The sequence below is a fragment of the Acinonyx jubatus genome, chromosome C2 (genome assembly GCF_027475565.1).
Source record: "Acinonyx jubatus isolate Ajub_Pintada_27869175 chromosome C2, VMU_Ajub_asm_v1.0, whole genome shotgun sequence".
NCBI classification, from domain to species: Eukaryota; Metazoa; Chordata; class Mammalia; order Carnivora; family Felidae; genus Acinonyx; species Acinonyx jubatus.
In genome coordinates this window covers 12,483,417-12,502,757 of record NC_069384.1, presented here as the reverse complement: position 1 = coordinate 12,502,757, position 19,341 = coordinate 12,483,417, and the positions used below count along the sequence as shown (strand labels likewise).

The 19,341-nt window shown below is 52.3% G+C and overlaps 1 protein-coding gene across 2 annotated transcripts; it reads right to left on the bottom strand.

Moving 5' to 3' along the window:
- Positions 1–1,151: 1,151 nt before the first annotated feature.
- LOC113594389 (uncharacterized) lies at positions 1,152–19,250 on the bottom strand. 2 transcript variants are annotated; one of them, XM_053220632.1, is made up of 5 exons: positions 17,131–19,250; positions 11,771–11,870; positions 11,163–11,249; positions 10,660–10,840; positions 1,152–1,713 (listed from the first exon to the last, which is right to left on the bottom strand). In XM_053220632.1, the coding sequence occupies exons 2-5, from the start codon at positions 11,796–11,798 to the stop codon at positions 1,524–1,526; spliced, it is 486 nt and encodes a 161-aa protein (XP_053076607.1). In that variant the 5' UTR covers positions 11,799–11,870; positions 17,131–19,250; the 3' UTR covers positions 1,152–1,523. The 2 variants fall into 2 exon arrangements, with proteins under 2 accessions (XP_053076607.1, XP_053076606.1); XM_053220631.1 differs by lacking the exon at positions 17,131–19,250 and having other exon boundaries at positions 11,771–13,617.
- Between the last annotated feature and the right edge of the window lie 91 nt (positions 19,251–19,341).

Sequence of the window (19,341 nt, the reverse complement as noted above, 5' to 3'; positions counted from 1 at the left end):
CGTGGTGATCTGGCTCCAGTGGACTCTTGGGAAGATTTCCCGGCAGGACCTCCACCTCCGATGGCTGCGGAGCCGCCCGGAGGAAGTGAGGTCCACAGAGGGATCTCGGAATTCAGCTCTCAACTAGACCAGGGCAGCAGAGTCAGTGAAGAATGTTCTGGTAGCTACCCAGCCACATCAGCTTGTGTCTGTGAGCTCTCGGGACCCCCACTGATCCACGGGTCCCTGGAGCTGGCACAGGGGGGTGGGGGAAGGTGGGGGCTGGACGGTCTCCAAGGTAGCTGTCCCCTGGGGAAGGATTCCACGAAGGCGTTTGTTGTCATTGCAGACAGGGGTGGGGGGGAAGGGGTTGGGGGGGCGGGGAGTACAGTGAAGGCTGATTGTGTCGAGCCCGGGCCTGGCCTCCTGACATCTCTCTCTCTCTTTCTCCCCCCAGGTGTGCACACGCACACATCTCTTTGCACCTCCACCATGACAGTTGTCCCCAGTACAACTGTCCCCATGACAGTTGTCCCCAGTTAGGGGCTCATTGTATCAGGAAGCAGGCCAGCACTAGGCATATTAACATGATCCAGCAGTTTACAGTCTAGTGAGAGGCCTGTGGCTGTCCACGGCCACCTGTGTCTAGCTCTGGGGCTGATCTAAACCTTTGCTGTCACGCAGCTCTGTCCCGGTCCCCACTCTCTGCTCTATCAGTCCTGAAGGTGACAGGTGATTCTCAGTTAGCTAGAACCAGACTGGGACATAAGGCGTTATTTCCGGAGCCTTCTAAAATCCCTGCGACCCGTGTTACGTACCGTCCTTGATGCCTATGCACTGTGACATCAAATTGACAGGGACATCGGGTCACCTGGGCCGGGTTGTAGGAGCACCCCTCCTACTTCTTTACTGCAGATATGAGGGAGACCTACCACCCCACTTCCTTGCTAAGGACCGAGGCGTTTTCCGCCGGGCAGGACCCTCGGTGCTAGAATCGGGGTGCAGGCTGGCAACCGGGATGGGGGGGGTCACCTGAGTTTCCACCTCTTCTGACTGCGCAGCATTGAACACCGAGGCCGGCGAGGATAGAAATCCCACGTTGCACTAAACACCCACCGGGCTCTAAATCTCGCTCTCCCTAAATCCGCGTCCCCGAGACATATTATAGCATTTGCTCCTTTTCATTTTATAAGACATGTTGAAAAATAGCCATTCATTTCTAAATCCCTCTTTTCAGTCACTTTTAATATTCTTTTTAAAAGAAAGAAAGAGAAAAAGGCTCTGGGGCCTAGAACTTCACATACTTGGCTTACGCCCAAAGGTGACTATTTATTTCAGCAAAATTCATTCAGGGTCTTGAAAGTCAAGCGTGTGAGTATAAAATACACCTTTTGAGTCTCAGATAATGCCCTTTTCTCCTCTTGGATGGCTGAACCACCAAATGTCAGCTTGACGTATTCAGGGCTCCCAGGAATGTGACCCCAGAAAAAAGAAGAAGGTGGTGGTCCTAGAGCCAGGGGGCTTCTCGGGGTCTGTTGAGGACGTCACAGGCTGGGCAGCCAAACTGGGGTTCCATCTGATCCCTCGTGGCTCTTCTCGCTCAGCTGGGTGGGGGGGGTGAGCGCTGGCTTCGGGTGACCCCGGGGTGCAAATCCCGTCTCTGCCGCTTGGTAGCTGTATGAACGTTGGGTGTCACCTCTGGGCTTCCAGAAGGTGGCCATCACCGTGGGAACACTGCAGAAGGGCCGTGGCAAGAAGTGAATGAGGTCAGGAAGGCAGAGGTGCTCATCTGAGCTCACGGGCCCAGATGTCATAGCGTTCAGCAAACAGTAGCCAGCCCCAGCATTACCTGAGGGCCGTTTCAGCCCCGACAGGTGCACCCCTGCCCGCCCCCCTCCCTGCTTGTTGAAAAGTCTGGCTTCTTTGGTGGAAAAGATGGAATGTTTTCCTTTCTCTGCTCACTCTTTCTGTTCCCCAGACAGGTGGTTCGTGCACACGGAGTTCAAAGGAAATTTGTCTGTCTTTTTTTTTTTTAATTACAAAAATTTTTAATTTATTTTTGAGAGAGAGAGGGACAGTGTATGAGCTGGGGAGGGGCAGAGAGAGAGGGAGACAGAATCCGAAGCAGGCGCCAGGCTCTGAGCTGTCAGCACAGAGCACGACGCGGGGCTTGAACTCATGAACCGCGAGATCATGACCTGAGCCGAAGTTGGACGCCTGACGGAGCCCCCCCAGGCACCCCGGGAAATTTGTCTTCTTTGACGCAAAGGAAAACAGAGAGGGAGGCAGAAGATGGAAGGGAACCTTGACTTGCATCCTGGCCAGACCCTCGCTCATGTGCCCTCCCTGCCACCTGGGTGTTTCCCTGAACAAAACCCAGCTCATCTCACCTTGTGCCCCCAGAATGGTTCCCTCGTGGTCAGTGCCAGAGCCTGCCCACCATCCCCAAGGCCACACCCCATCACCCCCCCACCCCCGCTCTGCATAGCCCCCCCAGGGGCAAGGAAGAGAGACCTGACATGGAGGAGATCACAGATAATGTCTTTTTAAAATCCTGTATTCTGGGCACCTGGGCGGCTCAGTGGGTTAAGTGTCCGACTTTGGCTCAGGTCATGACCTTCTGGTTCACGAGTTCGAGCCCCACGTCGGGCTCTGTGCTGACAGCTCAGAGCCTGGAACCTGCTTCTGATTCTGTGCTCTCTCTCTGCCCCTCCCCTGCTTGTGCTCTGTCTCTCTCTCAAAAATAAATAAGCATTAAAAAATTAAAAATAAATAAAATCAAATCCTGTATTGTAAGGTCGTCTAAAAAAACAGTGAAAGTAACATATTTGTGCATAGAGGAAAGCATCTAATAGGATGTGCTGGGATGTGTAATTCTTACATATAAAAATATAAATATTGACTTAGTAGCATGATTCACAACAGCCAAAGGCTGGCAGTAACCCAGGTGCCCGTCGACAAATGGATGAACAAAATGTGGTACACGCCATGATGGAATATGATTCGGCCCTAAAAAGGAAGGGAATCCTGACACGTGCTGCAACACGGATGACCCTTGAGGACATTATGCTGAGTGAAATAGACCAGTCACAGAAGACAAGTGATTCCACTTGTCAATCTCAATACACTTAACAGGGCTGAAGTGTGCGCTTAGAAATGGCTAAGATCGGGGCACCTGGGTGGCTCAGTCGGTTAAGCGACCGACTTCGGCTCAGGTCACTATCTCGTGGTCTGTGGGTTCAAGCCCCGCATCAGGCTCTGTGCTGACAGCTCGGAGCCTGGAGCCTGCTTCCGATTCTGTGTCTCCCTCTCTCTCTGCCCCTCCCCCGTTCATGCTCTGTCTCTCTCTGTCTCAAAAATAAATAAAAACGTTAAAAAAAAAAATGGTTAAGATCGGGGCGCCTGGGTGGCTCAGTCAGTTAAGCGTCCGACTTCGGCTCAGGTCATGATCTCCTACTCCGTGACTTAGAACCCTGCGTCGGGCTCTGTGCTGACAGCTCTCGGAGCCTGGAGCCTGCTTCCGATTCTGTGTCTCGCTCCCTCCCTGCCCCTCCCCTGCTCATGCTCTGTCTCAAAAATAAGTAAAAACAAAAAAAAAAAACAATAAAAAAGAAATGGTTAAGACGGTAAGTTTTACGTTATGTGTATTTTACTGCAACTCAAAAACTACTTACAGAATTCATCCTTACACAATTCAGAAACCAAACACTTGGGCGAGTCTGTCAGCGGTTGACTCGGGGCCCCCCAGCTGCCCTCAGCCCCGCATTTCACTGCCTGAGTCTGTCCTGCTGGAATGGAGGCTGTGCCCCCTCCCACCCTGGGTGGAGACACGGTGGGAACGTGCCACGTGCATGAGCACCAGTGAGAAACAGACTAATCACATGGGCGCCGGGGTGCTGGTTGTGTAGGGACACGGGGAGGCATTGGGAGGGTGAACGTGGTGGGTAGGAATTGGCCCAGACGATCTTCCCACATGATCCAGCAATCGGGCTTCTTGGTATTTACCCAAACGGGTTGAAAATTCACCTCCCCAGGCGAACCTGCACACGGATGTGTGCAGCTTTCTGCATAATTCCCAAAACGGGGAAGCAAACAAGTTGTCCTTCAGTAGGTAAGTGGATAAATGGACTGTGGTCCATCCAGACAATGGAATATTATTCGGGGTTAAAAGGAAATGAGCCGTCAAGTCACGAAAAAACATGGAGGCAACGCTAATACGCATTACTAAGTGAAAGAGGCTAATCTGAGAAGATTACAAATGTGCTTAGAGAGGCAGAGGGAGGTCCGATACATGTAGAAGAGAAGATGCACGTCGAGACCAGAATGTGAAGCTGAAGGCGGGGACTGGGGTGTCCCCGCAGCCGCCAGAGGCTGGAGGAGGCAAGGAAGGAATCTCTCCAGAGCCTTCAGAGGGAGCACGGCCCCGCCAACACCTTGATTCGAGCCCGGTGATGCTGATTTTGGCCTTCTGGCCTCCAGAACTTCGAGATAATAAATTTCTGTTGTTGAAGTCGGCAAGTTTGTGGTCATTTGAATCAGCGGCCACGGGACGTCATCGTGAGATGCATCCAGCCTTACCGTGTAAATCTACACGTTCGCGAACATAACTGCGGTGCAAATTGCTACAAGTGAGTTTAGGAGGTCAAAGGCTATGCCATATTTTAAAATGTGGGAGATTTTTAGCAGGACGTCCCCCATCCCGGGGGTCCTAACATGCCCTCCTGCCACTACGAACAGGATTGCCCGTCTTCCTCCCCGGAGGTCTCGCGCGAAATTCTGCGGACAAGTGACCTCCTAAACCTAGCTCAGGCCTGCAGAGTGTGAGCGGAAGCGAGGCGTGCCACAGAGTAATTGAGATACTCTGGATCCTGCAGTCTGTCTTTTCCTGCACACCAGCTGGAAGCCAATTCCAAGGTCCTGGGCAATGCTAGAGCCCCCATGATGGAAGAAGCCTGAGTCCCTGAATCGCCAGACGGAGAAATCCTGCCCACCCACCGGAAACATCCATGGAGGACTGTTACGTGAGGGAGAAACACATTCCTACTGTGATAAGCTTCTGAAATGTTGGGGTACGTTACATTACCTTAACTCCTACACTAGGATATTACTTTCTGTATGAAGCACCAGATCCATTTTTCTGAGGACACGCCTTGGGGAGTGTTCACTTATACAGTGTTAAGCATGACATTAGCTGCTCTCTATTCTTTACCATGGTGAGAAAGTATCCCTCGTTTCATGGGTTACCAAGAGCTGTTTTTGTTTCTTTTATCGAGAATAGGCATCAAGGGGGGGGACCGAGCCTGGGGGGGGCTCCATCAGTTAAGCATCCGACTCTTGGCTTCGGCTCAGCTCACAGTTTGTAGGATCCAGCCCTACGTGGGGCTTTGGACTGACGGTGCGGAGCCTGCTTGGGATCCTCTCTCTCTCTCTCCCTCTCTCTCTCTGCCCCTCCCCTGCTTGCACTCTCTCTCTTTCTCAAAATAAATAAACTTTAAAAAATTTAAAAAAGAAGAATGGGTATTGATTTGTAAAACACCATTGTAGTATTTGTGGAAATAGTAAGCTTTTTTCCCTTTGAACTACCAAGGCACTGACTGTGTCACGTTAATATCTCTCCTAAGGTTGAAAGAGCCGCGTGTTCCTAAAAATCATGTGTCCTTGGATACGGTATTGTTCATAGGCTGTTGGATGCAAAGGAATGATCAGAACAAAATCATAGATTGGCGAGTTCTTTAAACATGATTTGTCAATTTTAAACTTTCAATTTCAGTTGAGGAAGCAAAAATAAATAAATAAATAAATAAATCCTGACGAGAACCGGGTTGTTATGTGGATGGAGAGGATTTGTTTTAAGATGGGGACTACTGGGGCACATTGCGTGATTCAGTCGGTTAAGCGTCCGACTTGGGCTCAGGTCAAGGTCTCACGGTTCATCGGTTCGAGCCCCGCGTCGGGCTCTGTGCTGACAGCTCAGAGCCTGGAGCCTGTTTCGGATTCTGTGTCTCCCTCCCTCTCTCTGCTCCTCCCCTGCATGCACTCTGTCTCTGTCTCTCTCTCTCTCAAAAATAAACATTAAAAAGTTTTAATAAAATAAATGTGAAACGACGGTGGCCACTACTGCATGTGTATTTATGAATGGGACGACACCATAAGAAAAGTGATGCTGTGGAAGGGGAAGGCTGGAAATGCCAGAGCTGTGTCCTTGCAGGGGACAGAATCATGTGAACGGCCTTGGCTGGAGCCTGGGTGGCTTTTCCCTGAAACGGGGGGAGGGGGGAGGGATGGGGAAGGGATAGGGAGGCAGCACACGCAGCATCTCTGGGCCCAGAGGATCTTCTGCTTTCTCGGTGAGCTCTGAGCTCAGAAGCGGGCAGCGTGGGGGGGAGGGCTGGAGACCCGGCGAGAGGAGGCTTGACATTGCTGTTCGAGGGAAGAACTCAGGCACCAGGGGCGTCCAGCCCTCTCCCCGTGACCTTGAGGCTGGGGTTCTCCCCACTGTGCTAAGCTGGAATGTTGTTTTTATTTTATTTTTTATTAAAAAAATTTTTTTTTAATGTGCATTTATTTTTGAGAGAGACAGAGACAGAGTGTGAGCAGGGGAGGGGCAGAGAGAGAGGGAGACAAGGAACCCGAAGCAGGCTCCAGGCTCTGAGTTGTCAGCACAGAGCCCTGCCTGGGGTTCGAACTCGTGAACCATGAGATCATGACCTGAGCGGAAGTCAGACGCTTAACCGACTGAGCCCCCCAGACGCCCCGAGCATACCAGGGGTTTTACAGGTGCACCGCAAGTTCCCCCGAGGGTCAGATGGAAGCTGTGTGCAGGCAGGCGTGGAGGCTGGGAAGTGGATCAGGATGAGAGATACCCCAGGAACCTTGGGCTTCTTGGGACCATCATAACTGTGGATAAAAGACACGATGGGACCACCCGGGATGGTCCCCAAACAGATCACAGACTCATGGAGCCCCGGATCCTCTCCATTCTTGTGCAGTTCCTCATTCGACAACTTTCTATTGAAATTTGACCTTGTGGCAGGTACGCTGAGACCCCAGCCAGACCCAGGACTTGAGCCTGAGGCCATGATATGCCCAGTCCAGGAAAACTCAGTTGTCACTTGGCCTCCAGAGGGTTTTACTATCCTCAAATCAGGTCTCCGGAAGCTGTGAATAATAACCAGGCCTTCTGGAACTCTTTCTCTGGGCCACGCTACCTAAGGCGTATTTTGCTTCATCCACACAACAACGTTGTGAAATAAAGTACTATCATCATGCCCATTCTGCAGACGAGGAAACTGGGGCACACAAGGATAAATGAACTCCCTCGGATTTCACAGCTGCCAGGTGGTTGTGTCAGGATTTGAACACGAGCCCCTGGTCTTCACCCACGCTCCCCTGCCTGCCACCATCACAAGAGAGGACCGAAGACACCTAACCGGACCCAAGTGAGTCGCATAAGGGGCGCTGCTCAACGGCCCCACCTCCAGAGTTTAACAGACTTTACTTTTGATTCAGAAATTCCTTCCCCAACCTCCCCCCAAAAGTAACTGGCCAGTGATCAGCCCCTCCTTGTTTGTCCCTCTCTCGGGGTCAGACGGTTGAACGTCGCTCGCAGTGGTAACTGATCATTTCAAAACTGCCAGCAGGACATACTCAGTAGAGGAAAACGTGAAGGCCGCCAGATGAGATGTTGATTCAGGAAGAGTAAGTGATTCCCACATTTGTCAATGTGACAGTCTGGTGCCATAGCATCTGGCTCACTTCCTCTAAGAGTGGAACTCAGGAAGACGTTTGGGAGCATTCCCTGTTTTCCTCTGCCAGGACGGCTCTCTTCAGTCCGCCAACATCCTGTCATTGCAGAAATGGGCATAAGTGCAGTGACAGGAGCGTGAGATGGGTTGTATTGCTACACCGGTTAGCCTGGGTTCACCTGCAAGTGACCGAGTCCTGAAAATAGTGACTGAGCCCAGAACAGAAGAACACACACACAGACCGTCCCGAGTGGGACGGTGGCCCATGATGGCACAGACCCAGGCTCCTTCTATCTTGTTGCTCTGCCACATGTGGCTTTCTTTCCCAGGGTCATCTCATAGTCCAACATGACTGCTGGAGTCCAGCCATTACGTCTGTGTTCCAGGTGTCAGAAAGGAGAAAGGAGAAGAGGAAGAAGTCACTTTATTTTTATGTTTATTTTTTATTTGAGGGGCGGGGGGGGGGGTAGAATGAGTGGGGGAGGGGCAGAGAGAGAGGGAGTCAGTGACTCAGAAACAAACTCTGCACTGTCAGCAGAGAGTCCGATGAGGGGCTCAAATTCACAGACCTTGAGATCATGACCTGAGCTGGACACCGGCCGAGCCACCCAGGTGTCCGGAGGAAGAAGCCACTTTAAAAGACGTGTGTCCCCGTGTTACTCCCATCCTTTCTTTTTAATTTCTTTGTCCGGGGTTTGATCACGTGGCTACCCCCCAACTACAACGAAGGGTGGGGAATGCGGTGATTTAGTCTCAGCACGGAGTCCAGCTTCTGGAATTAACTACTGCTCTTTTACTGAAAGAAAGGAAAGAATCGCTGTTTGGAGACAAGTCACAGCCGTGGTCGTGGTCTTCCTGCTGACCTGTAAGAACGAAGGGCAAGGCCACGGGCCCAGGAGCAACTAGGAGACACGCATGTGGCTGGTGCTGGCATCTGGACACTCTCTGCGGGGGAAACGTATACAAGCAAAGCGCCCAGAGGTGGTTTCTGCCTCCCTCAGAGAAGCCTGAGTTTGGAGCCAAGAAGGGGGCTATTTAAAGGAAAACAAAAAATCAGACTGCATCTGTCTCCTGGCCAACTCCAGAGGCATCCACGGTGTTTCGTCACGTCAGGGATGAGGGCCTGGTACGATGGAGTCCCTCCCGGTCCCCGTTTCCCTGAAATCCAGCTAATCCTGCCAATCTCGGAGGAGCCTTGACAACATCAGAGTCCCGGCCCACCTCTCATCAGGTGAGACCAGTTATCTGAAGTGCTCAGCCCGGCTTCCTCAGGCTCGGTAAGCCGCCCACGTAGGAGGAGACTCAGCTGGGTCAACCTCAGGGCCCCCAGACCTTGCCTCTGTGACAATCACAGACGGCACTCTTCCTCTAGATGGATGTACCTCCTGGACATATGGCTTGGTTTGAAAAATTAGAAAACGTCACTCTCTCTGGGTAGACGCGGCTCCGTTCTCGATCTCAGCCCCCTGTGCCTCTCGGCCAGGAGCACTTGCGCTGTGCACAACCTGAACGGCGGTGCACGGCAGCCCTGATCATGAAGATACAGACTAGGGGCTGGCATCATGTTTCCTGATCACCCAAACAACCATGACTGCTTGTTTCCCAAGCATAAGGAATACTTCTTAATCCTGCCCCGTTGATATATGGCTTTCCCTCCGGCCTGCAAAGCTGGAGGTGATAGAGCAAAGCAGTTAACTCTTCTTGAGTACGTGGTTCTCCGAATCTGAGGACCCAGGGGCCTGCCGAGGACGGGCTTCTGCCCTCCCCCCACCCCGATTTCACTGGGCCACCGCTGTTCTTCTTGACAGCCCACTTGGCCTCCAGCTCCTGAAACTCTTTGTCACAGTGACAAAATCTTGAGCGAATGTGTAACTGGGCTGTGTTTGTATCCAAGGAAGTGCTACATTTCCCACAGCTTTTTATATAAACTTCCTTTCATTAAAACAGCCCAGCACGCATCTGCGTTCACAGGCTGCAAACGTTGCTTTGAGATTCTAAACTTAGCAGCTCTTTGACCCCTCCCGGGTCCCCAGATATGGGTTCAGACAGAGCCTGCACTCCGGGAGGGGAAACCTCTAGTCCCTGCACCCCAGCCATTGGACCGGTGTGACCAGGATGGTGGTGGGGGCGGGGGTGGGTGGGCAGGGTGGCCGGGCCGCGGGGTAGGGCTCAGGAGCCCACGCGGGGGAACAGCAGCCACGAAGGGCCATGCCCTGGAGGAGTGACAGCTGTCCGGGCGCTCCCCACGCACCCGTCTTGAGGGGGAAGCCGTGCCCTTCGGCACTGAGCAGAGGCAGGTAGCAGATCTGAGAACAAATCGCAGGCCGTGATCTCGGGGACACCCCCCCCCCCCAACACCACTGGTTTTGTTCCATCCTCATGTTTTAAAAGGAAAGCTCTATTATTATGCAGGGCAGTGAGGCCATCAGGTCGGGAGACAACTACCACTGAAAAGGTTGTTATTCACAGTTCCCTGGAGGAGGGGCCACACGGGGAAGCACCAGGGCCGGTCAGGGGATGGGGGTCGAGGGGAAAATGTGGCCAAGAGGCTCTGCGTGGTTTAACGCGGAGCAACGGGAGAGGCGGGGCAAGCAGGCGTGGGCCCCACGGTGGCCTCTTGCGCTCTGCCCCTCCCCCCGTCCTCCTGCTGGACGCACAGGCGTCCTGGAGGCGCGACAGCCTTCTTGCAACACGAAGAAGACAGCTTCGCGCCGGTGATGGTGGCGAGAGGGCAGGAAGCCTGGGCGGCTCGATGGCTTGCGCGGTCCTATGAGGTGGGGCGATGCTGCTATTTCCAGCGCACGGAGCACAAAACTGCAACTCGGAAGGTGAATAAATTACCCGAGATCTTGCAGCTTTTTAAGCGACAGAGCCTGCTGCGGACTGAACTGCATGCTCCCAAACTCAAACACGGAAGCCCTCACCTTTCTATTACCTTAGATTGTGAAGGCGTTTGGAGATAAGGTCAGACAGGCTCATTGTTGCGGGCTGGTCTCGGCGGAACAGTAACCAGTGCTGTGGTTGGACGGGCCCGCCTGGTTCTCGCTCTGGTGGCAGATGTCCTTCAGTGACAACCATCAGGGAACTTTGAAATAAAGGTTTCTTACTTACAGGACCTGGAAGTCACACAGCACACCTGGGGCCACACAGCAAGGTCTGAGAGAGAGAGAGAGAGAGAGAGAGAGAGAGAGACAGAGTTAGTGTGTGAGTGCCCAGTCCTGGAATTCTACTTTTATTGGGGTTGAAGGCGGGGGCTAGGGTTTTGAGGGTTCATACTCTACTGGTGAACTTAAAATATAGGCCTAGGAATTCGAAGGGTGGGAAGAGAAGACGAAAAAAAAAAAAAAAAAAAAGGCAAGAGGCCCAAATGGTCTGTTATCCGAATCAACCAAGATGGCTGAAACAAGGAGACCGGCAGGTGGGGAGCTGGCTCTTTACCCAGTTCCGTGGCCGGTCGTGTGTTTACCGGAGAGACGTCTTTGGAGTAGATGCCTCCACCATCAAAGCTGGAGCGAGGCACGAGCACTGAGAAGAGAGCACTGAGAAGAGAAGACCTTATCACTGTGGTCAGGAGGGTGGCGCTCTAACCCCAGGGGACAGGTGTCCTTCCAGGAAGGGGAAGAGACATCAGGGGTGCACTGAGGCAAGGCCATGTGAGGACACAGCGGGAAGGTGGCCGGGTGCAAGCCAAGGACAGAGGCCTTGGGAGAAACCCATCTGCCGACACCTTGCTCTCGGACCTCCCGATCCACTGTTCTGGAGGCTGGTGGTGGGAGGTGAGCTGCCCTCCTGGGACCCTTGGCCAGGCTGGAAACCACCTTGGTCTTCCCCTAAGGAGACCTGTGGGCTTCCGCTTCCTCTTCAGCTGCTCAAGCATTTGACGTCGACCCGGCTTCCTCGTCTGAACTTAGCCCCTCAACCTCATCCTCCATACCCAGCCTTACCACGGACGGGGGGCTCCGGAGACCCACCTTGGAACCCCACCCCAGTCGCGTTTTGGAAGACTAAGAGCGAGAGAAATGTGGCAGGAGGCAGAACATCCGTACCCTGTGGTTTGTGGTTTATAGCCAGCATCAACCGGGAGCTGAATTTTGTCAAGTGCCTGCTGGCGTGTGTGGACGTGATCACGTGGTTCTTCTCCCAGCTCTGTGAAGAGGATAGATTTCCTGATATTAAACCGCCCTGCGTTTCTGGGAAAAAAATCCCACTTGCTCGTGACATATTAAACGTGTTTGGGGATTCTCTCTGCTTCTGGCTTTATGAAAAAATGTTCGCGTCGGTATTTGTTAGTGACAGACTGTCTTTGTCAGGTCTGCTAGCGATGTTCTATTAGCTTCATGGAAGTAACACGGAAGCTTACGTTCTTTTTCTGTGCTTTGTGATGGTTCAGGCAGCTTTGTGATCAACTGGTCTTTAAGGTTTTCATAGGGTCCCTTGGTGAGTTTTGTGTTTGAGTTTTCTCCTTTTCTTCCGTGACAGCTCTCTGCATACACATTTTATCTCTACTTGGGTTGATTTTGGTACATTTGACTTTCTTAGAAGTTTATCCATTCTGTCCAGGTTTTTAAATTTGTTTGCCTAAACTAGCGCTAATATATATATATATATATATATGTATATATATATATATTGGTGCATTCAAAACAACCTCAGCCAGTCCCCTGACTCTATTTGCCACTCGCAGGACAATATCGAGAAAACCTGAGCACACACCACATAGAATCGCACACCTGATGACTCCTGGTCTCAAGCTCTGAGTCAGCCGCTCACAAGGCTTCGGTACATAGTTCAAAGGCTGAGCCTCGATCGTTGCAACTAGGGGAGAGGCCTCGGACCCAGGGGCGGGGGATGTAGGGAGAAAAGGAGATTTCTAGTGGGATCAAGTTCGAACAGAACAAGCATCCACACCCAAGCATTGAACGAGCTGTGAGTGGAGGCTATAGACGGAGCCGATGGGAGTCACCGATCGTCTTATTTTTAAAAATTCTTCTAATTATTTTTCTCTTGTCATTTACTTTGTGTATTTCTGGCTCTTTCTTTCTTTCTTTTTTTAATTACGCCAGCTAGTAGTTTTCCAATTTTGTTGATTTCTCAATCCACTGGTTTTGAGGTATTAGTGAAACATTCTTTTTCAACTTGTTACATTTCTGCTTTGACCTCCATTAATTCCTTCCTTCTGCTTTCTTTTATTTACTTTGTTGGTCCTTTGCTAGTTCTTTATTTAGGTGTTTAATGATTTATAGTTTCTGATATTTACTACTAGATATTTTTGTAGATATTGTTGGAGCAGAATCATATACTTGCTGTTCTGTTCATATCATTACTTTCTAGAAATTGTACAGCTTTGGAATAGCTCCCATCTGGCAAGCGTGTATCTCAATACATGTGTTTGAAGGATGCCTGGGTGGCTCAGTCGGTTAAGCATCTGACTCTTGATTTCAGCTCAGGTCATGATCTCATGGTTAGTGGGATGGAGCCCTGCGTCGGGGCTCTGTGCTGATGGTGCAGAGCCTGCTTGGGATTCTCTCTCTCTCCCTCTGTCTCTGCCCCTCCCCCCTCTCAAAATGAATAAATAAACATTTAAAAAAAGATACATATGTCTGATTTCCAGGAGGAAGGGCCTTTCTGTGGGTTGGATGTTAGTGCTCAAAAACCGGCCCGGGGTTCCCTGGGTGCTGACTGTTAGGGCCTCCCCCTCCCCCAGAGTGGGGGGCTGTGGGGTCTAACAGGTGACTGGAAGTGGCCTCAGGGAGGGGCCCTGCAGAGACATGTGGTCGCTGAGATGGCCTGAGGGAGACAGGACCGGAATGCAGCTGGAGTGAGGAAAGGCAGACACTGGGGGGTCCAAGGGGGGCTCTGGGACCCCCGACTCTCATCCCTGGGATGGGGGTAGTGTGGATGTCTACATACCCAGCTCCACACGTTCCACCAGAAGCTTCCCAGAGACACTTTTCTTCTTCCTTGCCATTTTTGGACACAGGTTTTGTCGCTTTTCTATTTGGTAGAACTTCTGTCTGTGGCCCTTTGGAGACACCCAAGACTGGACGGAAGCCTCCAAGAGCAGGAAAACCTGCACCCCCATGTGAAGCCGTGCTGTGTGGCACTGATTCAGTCTGAGGCTGCTCGTCCTTTGAAAACTGTTGGATGATCGGGGGCGGGGGGGGGGGGGGGGGCGTGCCTGGGTGACTTAGTCGGTTAAGCATCCAACGCTTGATTTTGGCTCAAGTCACGAACTCACAGTTCGTGGACGGAGTCCTGCGTCGGGCTCTGTGCTGACAGCGTGGAGCCTGCTTGGGATTCTCTCTCTCCCTCTCCTGTCCCTCCCCTGCTTTCTCGCTCTCTCAAAATAAATTAATACGCTTCAAGAACAGGGTAGTTGATCTTTCAGGGTGTGTTCTGTGTGATGACAAAATGTCCTGGATTCCGCTAACGATTCTGCTCCTAAAATGAAATTCTGATCAGGTGACGGCTTCCCCAGTCGAGAAAGCCTCGAGGCTCACGTTCGCTGAGGAATTCTGCAGGCCCCCAATCGGGTTGTGACAAAAGCACAGACGCTGTGCTCCGTTAGGCCCAGAGTGACCCCAAACCCCGCCCCAAACAGGAGGTCCCGCGTTCAGCCAAAGCCTGTGGAAGCAGGAGCCTCCCTCAGGCAAAACCAGACCCTAGCAGGTGCCGGAACTTTGTCACTGACCGTGAGGCGTGGCCTTGTGAAGAATTAGCACCCCCACCCCTGACTCTAGCCCCACCCCTCCCTTTATCCAGAAGGGCCAAGGCACAGCAGCCTTTGAATGAAGACAAGACACTGTCCCTTCACCGCCCCGCCCCCCCCGCCCCCCATCGACATCAGCCTCGCCTGCTTCAGAAAATGTCAGAGTCCTTGCTTCTGGAGGGGAAGAATTAAAATCTACAACAGTGCCCTGCCTCCAGAGCTCCCAGTGCATTCAGGGAGACGACATATAAACAGACAGCAGCCCCAGTGGGGTTGGGAAAGTGCTGAAACGCGGGGCCACGCGGGAGTGGAGACAGAAGCCACTTCGCAGCCTTCCCGGGGCTGGGGAAGGAAGTTAGGCGTTAGGTACACGATGCCTCGGCTGAGAAAAATACTATGAATATTTAAATATATAATGAAGAAATCGATTTATATACTGCTCTTGTAACTCTAGTGTGAGACACATTTGAATTTTGGCTGTCGTACATTTGAACGTATGAGACACATTTTGAAATTCACAGTTTCACAGCTTCAATCAGGCATTCATAAGGCGGACCATTTTTGCTAACGGTGCCATCACTCCTCTACCTGCGTTCACCGATTTGGGGGTTCCTACGGCACAAAGCTATTAAAATCCCATATTCAATAAGGTAAATCATACTTACATCCCCAGGCAAAATCAAGAGCTATCTGGCTCAAAAACTCTTTCATCAGTTAAATGTAAATTACCTCGAGAAATGCCAAGAGTTTTCCGGCCCCGGAAACTGTTGCCAGAGAAGGTGGACATCTGTTCCTGTGAGCTGAGTTCATTTTGTGAAGGTCTACTAGTTAAACTCAAAGCAGCTCTCAGTTTTGGGGTTTTGCTTTGCATATCAATGCCCTTCATTGTCTTATCTTCATCTCTTTCACTTTACAATGTAAGCAATTTAGTCATACCAGAGGATTCTGACCCAAAGACTGGAGTGCAGTTTTGTATTTTGAGTGCATCTTGTATTTTGCAAATTTATCGCTAAAACCCACAGTTGCTGAGCCTATGGGATCCATTCGGGCACGATGCAAATGGGGTAACAAGAAATGAGAACCCACTAGAATAATGCTATTGTGTCTGCCTACTTTGTTTGCAGGTTGGGGGGTGGTGAGTGGGAAGGGGGAAGGGCAGTAGGCAGTGGGGGGAGGCCCGTGGACATTTACTGCACCGAGGTCCTGAAATCCACATCACGCGCACATGGCTCCACCTTATTTCAAGATGATGTTGCAGACGAAGGGGCAGAGTGAAGGGCTCCGGCGTGTCGTCCTGTTCGTCGGCCACGCGCTGGTGGCCGCCGGGCCACCCAGAGTATGATGACCTCTCGATGGGCCACGGAAAAATAATAAAAGGTGTTGGGTACCATGGGCTGCTGTGCCAGGGGCACTCGGGAGAGGTTTAGGGTGAAAACAGTGACACAGCTGTGGGTATGCGGCCGCCCAACAGCCAACGGCGGGATCAGGGATCATACGGGTGATTTGGTGCTTTTGCCCCTGCCTCGTGGCCCAAGCAGCAGGACAGACGTGGCTGTGGTTCTCCTGGTCTGAATGTATAGAATTCGATCTATCCAGACCAACGGTAGCCCAGGACCTAGCGTGTGGGAATTCGTGGGTCGGCAGATCTCTGAATCCATGCTGGCGTGCCCCAGGGTCCTCTGGGGGGGACACGACCCGGACTCTTCCTTTTCGTCGTTTGGGGCAGCGGTTTTCAGAGCCGAGTCAAGCTTCTGTTTTGCTTCAAGCCCGTCAAGGGTGGGCTTGGGCATCATTCGCCTTCAGAGGCTGGTGAGCCAGAGCCCTCTTGGGACCCAAAGTCCCACGGCTGTTGGCCTGAGACCCTAAGATCATCTCAGGTTGCCACCTGCCCACCGTGGAGGCGCCTGGCCGCTGCTCGCCGGCCGTCGGGTCAGTGTCTACGATTAGGCGTACGTGGAAACTCACCAGCAGAGTTAACTCAGACATTGGGGCCAGCAGGTGGGTTTTTGAGGGGCCTCATCTTGGGCACATGAACCCCTCTGGGCTGTACTTTCCTTGTTTGTGAGATGACAATAGTCCTAGTTTCTTCCGAACTCGGCTGTTGTGAGGGATCCGGGAGAAAATGCGCGTAAAGCATTTCATGTAACCACCTGGGAGACAGGAAGGTACAAAGGCTGGCTGCCGTTGCCAGGACGTCTCACGCTGAACTTTTCCAGGGAGTCCCACCGTCTCTCTCCTTGAACTTGGGCCGGAAGGGCTTTTCTGCAACAGGGGGTCACGACTCCGGGGATCTGGCGGCAGGGGGAGAGCGTGGTGGGGCGGTTTCTGAGGCTTTGCAAGACAATTCCACGAGGCTCGAGGCCACTGTGCTCTGAGCCTGTGGCCGTTAATTTCAAGCTGGATGGCACATTCTTTGCAGAGCGGTTGCCAAGGAACGAGGTAATCCTGTGACAGAAATACTGCCCGGGGCTTTCAGTTTGCTGGCCCGGAGGGCTTTAGGTGGTGTCAGATTTTATTACTAGCATTCCTGGTCTCCATGAAATAACCACGGGAGAACACAAGTTGCGTCAAAGGACGCATCTACGGGCCCCGATTAGCGCTGCACAGAAAACAGGCACTTCGTTTCCTTCTGATACTGATCCAAAGATGGGTTAAAAAAAAAAAAAAAAAAAAAAAAAAAGACACAAGATCACGTACCTTTAGGCTGGTCTGTAACCTCCCATCTGGTCAGGTGACCTGCCCATAAATTGGCTCCTCAGCAAGTCAGCCGCGTGGCCTCTGGGCCCCACCCTCGCTAGCCACGTGACCAAGGTTGGCTCCACCTTCACTAGCCACGTGACCAGGCATGACTCAGGTCACCCTTTCAGATCGCCACCGGCCTCCTCAGTGGGTGCTGTGCAGTGAATTAACCCACGTCCGCTCGGTGGGCACATGGCGGGCACCAGCGACCGCCAGCCCCCCCTTTCCTTACAGATGGCTGCAAAGGGGGCCCTCTGTCCCAACAGAGGGGGCCTGGGGGTTTTGCGGGGGAGAAGGGCAGCCGGAGGGGACCGTACTTTTTACCAGCGTATTCAATATGGAAGCATAGTGTGAGGTAGTACTTTAGTAATTTCTTTTTGTTTTGCGAGAGAGAGGGAGAGAGCACGCCTGCCTTCAGGGGAGGGACAGAGAGAGAGGAAGAGAGAGAATCGCAAGCAGGTTCCACACTGTCGGTGCAAAGCCCAGTGCAGGGCTTGATCTCACCAGACCATGACCTGAGCCCAAAGCAAGAGTCGGATGCATAACCAACTGAGCCACCCAGGTGCCCCGATCTAGTGATTTCTATACCCCAAAGTGAGTGACCCTTTGGCTAATAACTTCAGATTATGTGAAGCAAAAGAGTAACTATCATGGCCACATAAAGCATTTATATGCCAGTGAGTCAGTAAGAATTCCTAATGATATAGAAAGTTCTTAAAAAGAGCTACTGTGATCATGTGACTTGCTGATGCTTTTTACAAGTCTGGTGTGGATGTAACGTGCATAAACTATACACTGTCGAAGGCGGGAAGCTCCTCAAATAAGATCATAGGATCTTACCGCAAACTTCACATCATGCAAGTATAAAAACTTTTCGTGGAAACAAAAGTTATAACCAAAGTCGAAAAGTAAATAGATGCAGATTTGACTTTACAAACTTTGACCATCAGCCACAACACGAGTCAGTTGCAAGGGGACGTGTGGTTGGCTCCAACCCACTTTAGGAAACGCTGCTTAGGGAACAGCAGGACTCCAGTAGCCAGTTTGGGGGCAGCTATAAGGAAGCTGGAGATGGTGGGGAGGGGAGGAGAGGAGGCAGAAGGTTCTGGGAGACGGACGTGTGCAGTGCTCGAGGTCCTTCCTGCTCCTGAGAAGCTAGTCTCTGCCGAGGGCCCAAGTCCTCCCTTCCAGGTGGGGGCAGAGTCTTGGTGGATCTTGCTGCCATGTTCCCATTTATACTGGTCTGACCCGTGGGCACGGGCAGAGGGGAAGTGGCCGGGCTGCCCCCTCCCCCCAGGAAATCCTGCCCCTCCGCAGGCAGAAGGCATGCCCACCCCGCCCCTGCCTCCACAGCTCCTTCTTTGTGGCCGCGGGGCAGGGAGAGGAGCGGTGGGCACAGCGGGGCCAGGGCAGGGGCCTGTCACTGCTCTTCCTCAGGGCGAGCACGCTGCATTTCCTCCAATGACGGGAACAGAACTCTCCACGCCAAAAGCCAAGCAGGACAGGACTTCTAGGCCGCTCTGGCTGCTCAGGCAGTTTGGGAGATGAACTTGAGCTCCAGTGCCAGGGTCTGTGGGGGATGATGGGATGGGGTTTAAAAACCGGCCAGGATGGTGGTGGGTGGTCAGTGAGCCAGACCCCGTCGTCAGCCTCCGTGGAAGCCTAGCGCACGGGGAGCTGGGGGGGAGCCCACCTGGGAGGACCGTCTGCTACAGGGGCTGCGTTCGTTTTCAGGAACAGCCCAGAAGTTACAGAAGAACCAGCTCGGTCTCCAGGTCAGACAAGCTTGCTCCCCGGCTTTCATCACGGTGTAGCCTTTACACCTAGACAGTGAGGCCAGTCGGGCGTCAGCCAGGAGGCAAACTTTACCTTGGGGGCTGGGCGATGCCAGGAAAGTGACCCTGTTGGGCGGGATTAAAGAAGGCCCTGGAAGGATGCAGGGCTGAGCCCAGCGGGGTGGCGAGTGTCGGGCGGCCTCTAGCGGCCACTGCCGGTCACGCTGCTCAGCGGACACCTGACTCGCAGGGAGAAAAGACACCTTCTTCCATTTCTTCCAAGACATCAGCGGTCATGAGAATATAAAACAGATCCAGAAGCAAAACATGTAATTATGTTTAGTATTTAGTCAAAGATACTAAATAGTTGTTTTGAAATACAAATAACTGAGGC

What these genes read in the sequence shown, in the direction of transcription:
- LOC113594389 (XM_053220631.1), bottom strand. Translation starts at nt 11,945, where the DNA reads ATGTCACGAGCAAGTGGGATTTTTTTCCCAGAAACGCAGGGCGGTTTA. An exon ending in ACGACCGGCCACGGAACTGG is followed by an intron (nt 10,841 to 11,162) that starts GTAAAGAGCCAG and finishes TGTGACTTCCAG; the next exon opens with GTCCTGTAAGTAAGAAACCT. An exon ending in AAACGCCTTCACAATCTAAG is followed by an intron (nt 1,714 to 10,659) that starts GTAATAGAAAGG and finishes GCCCTTCTGCAG; the next exon opens with TGTTCCCACGGTGATGGCCA.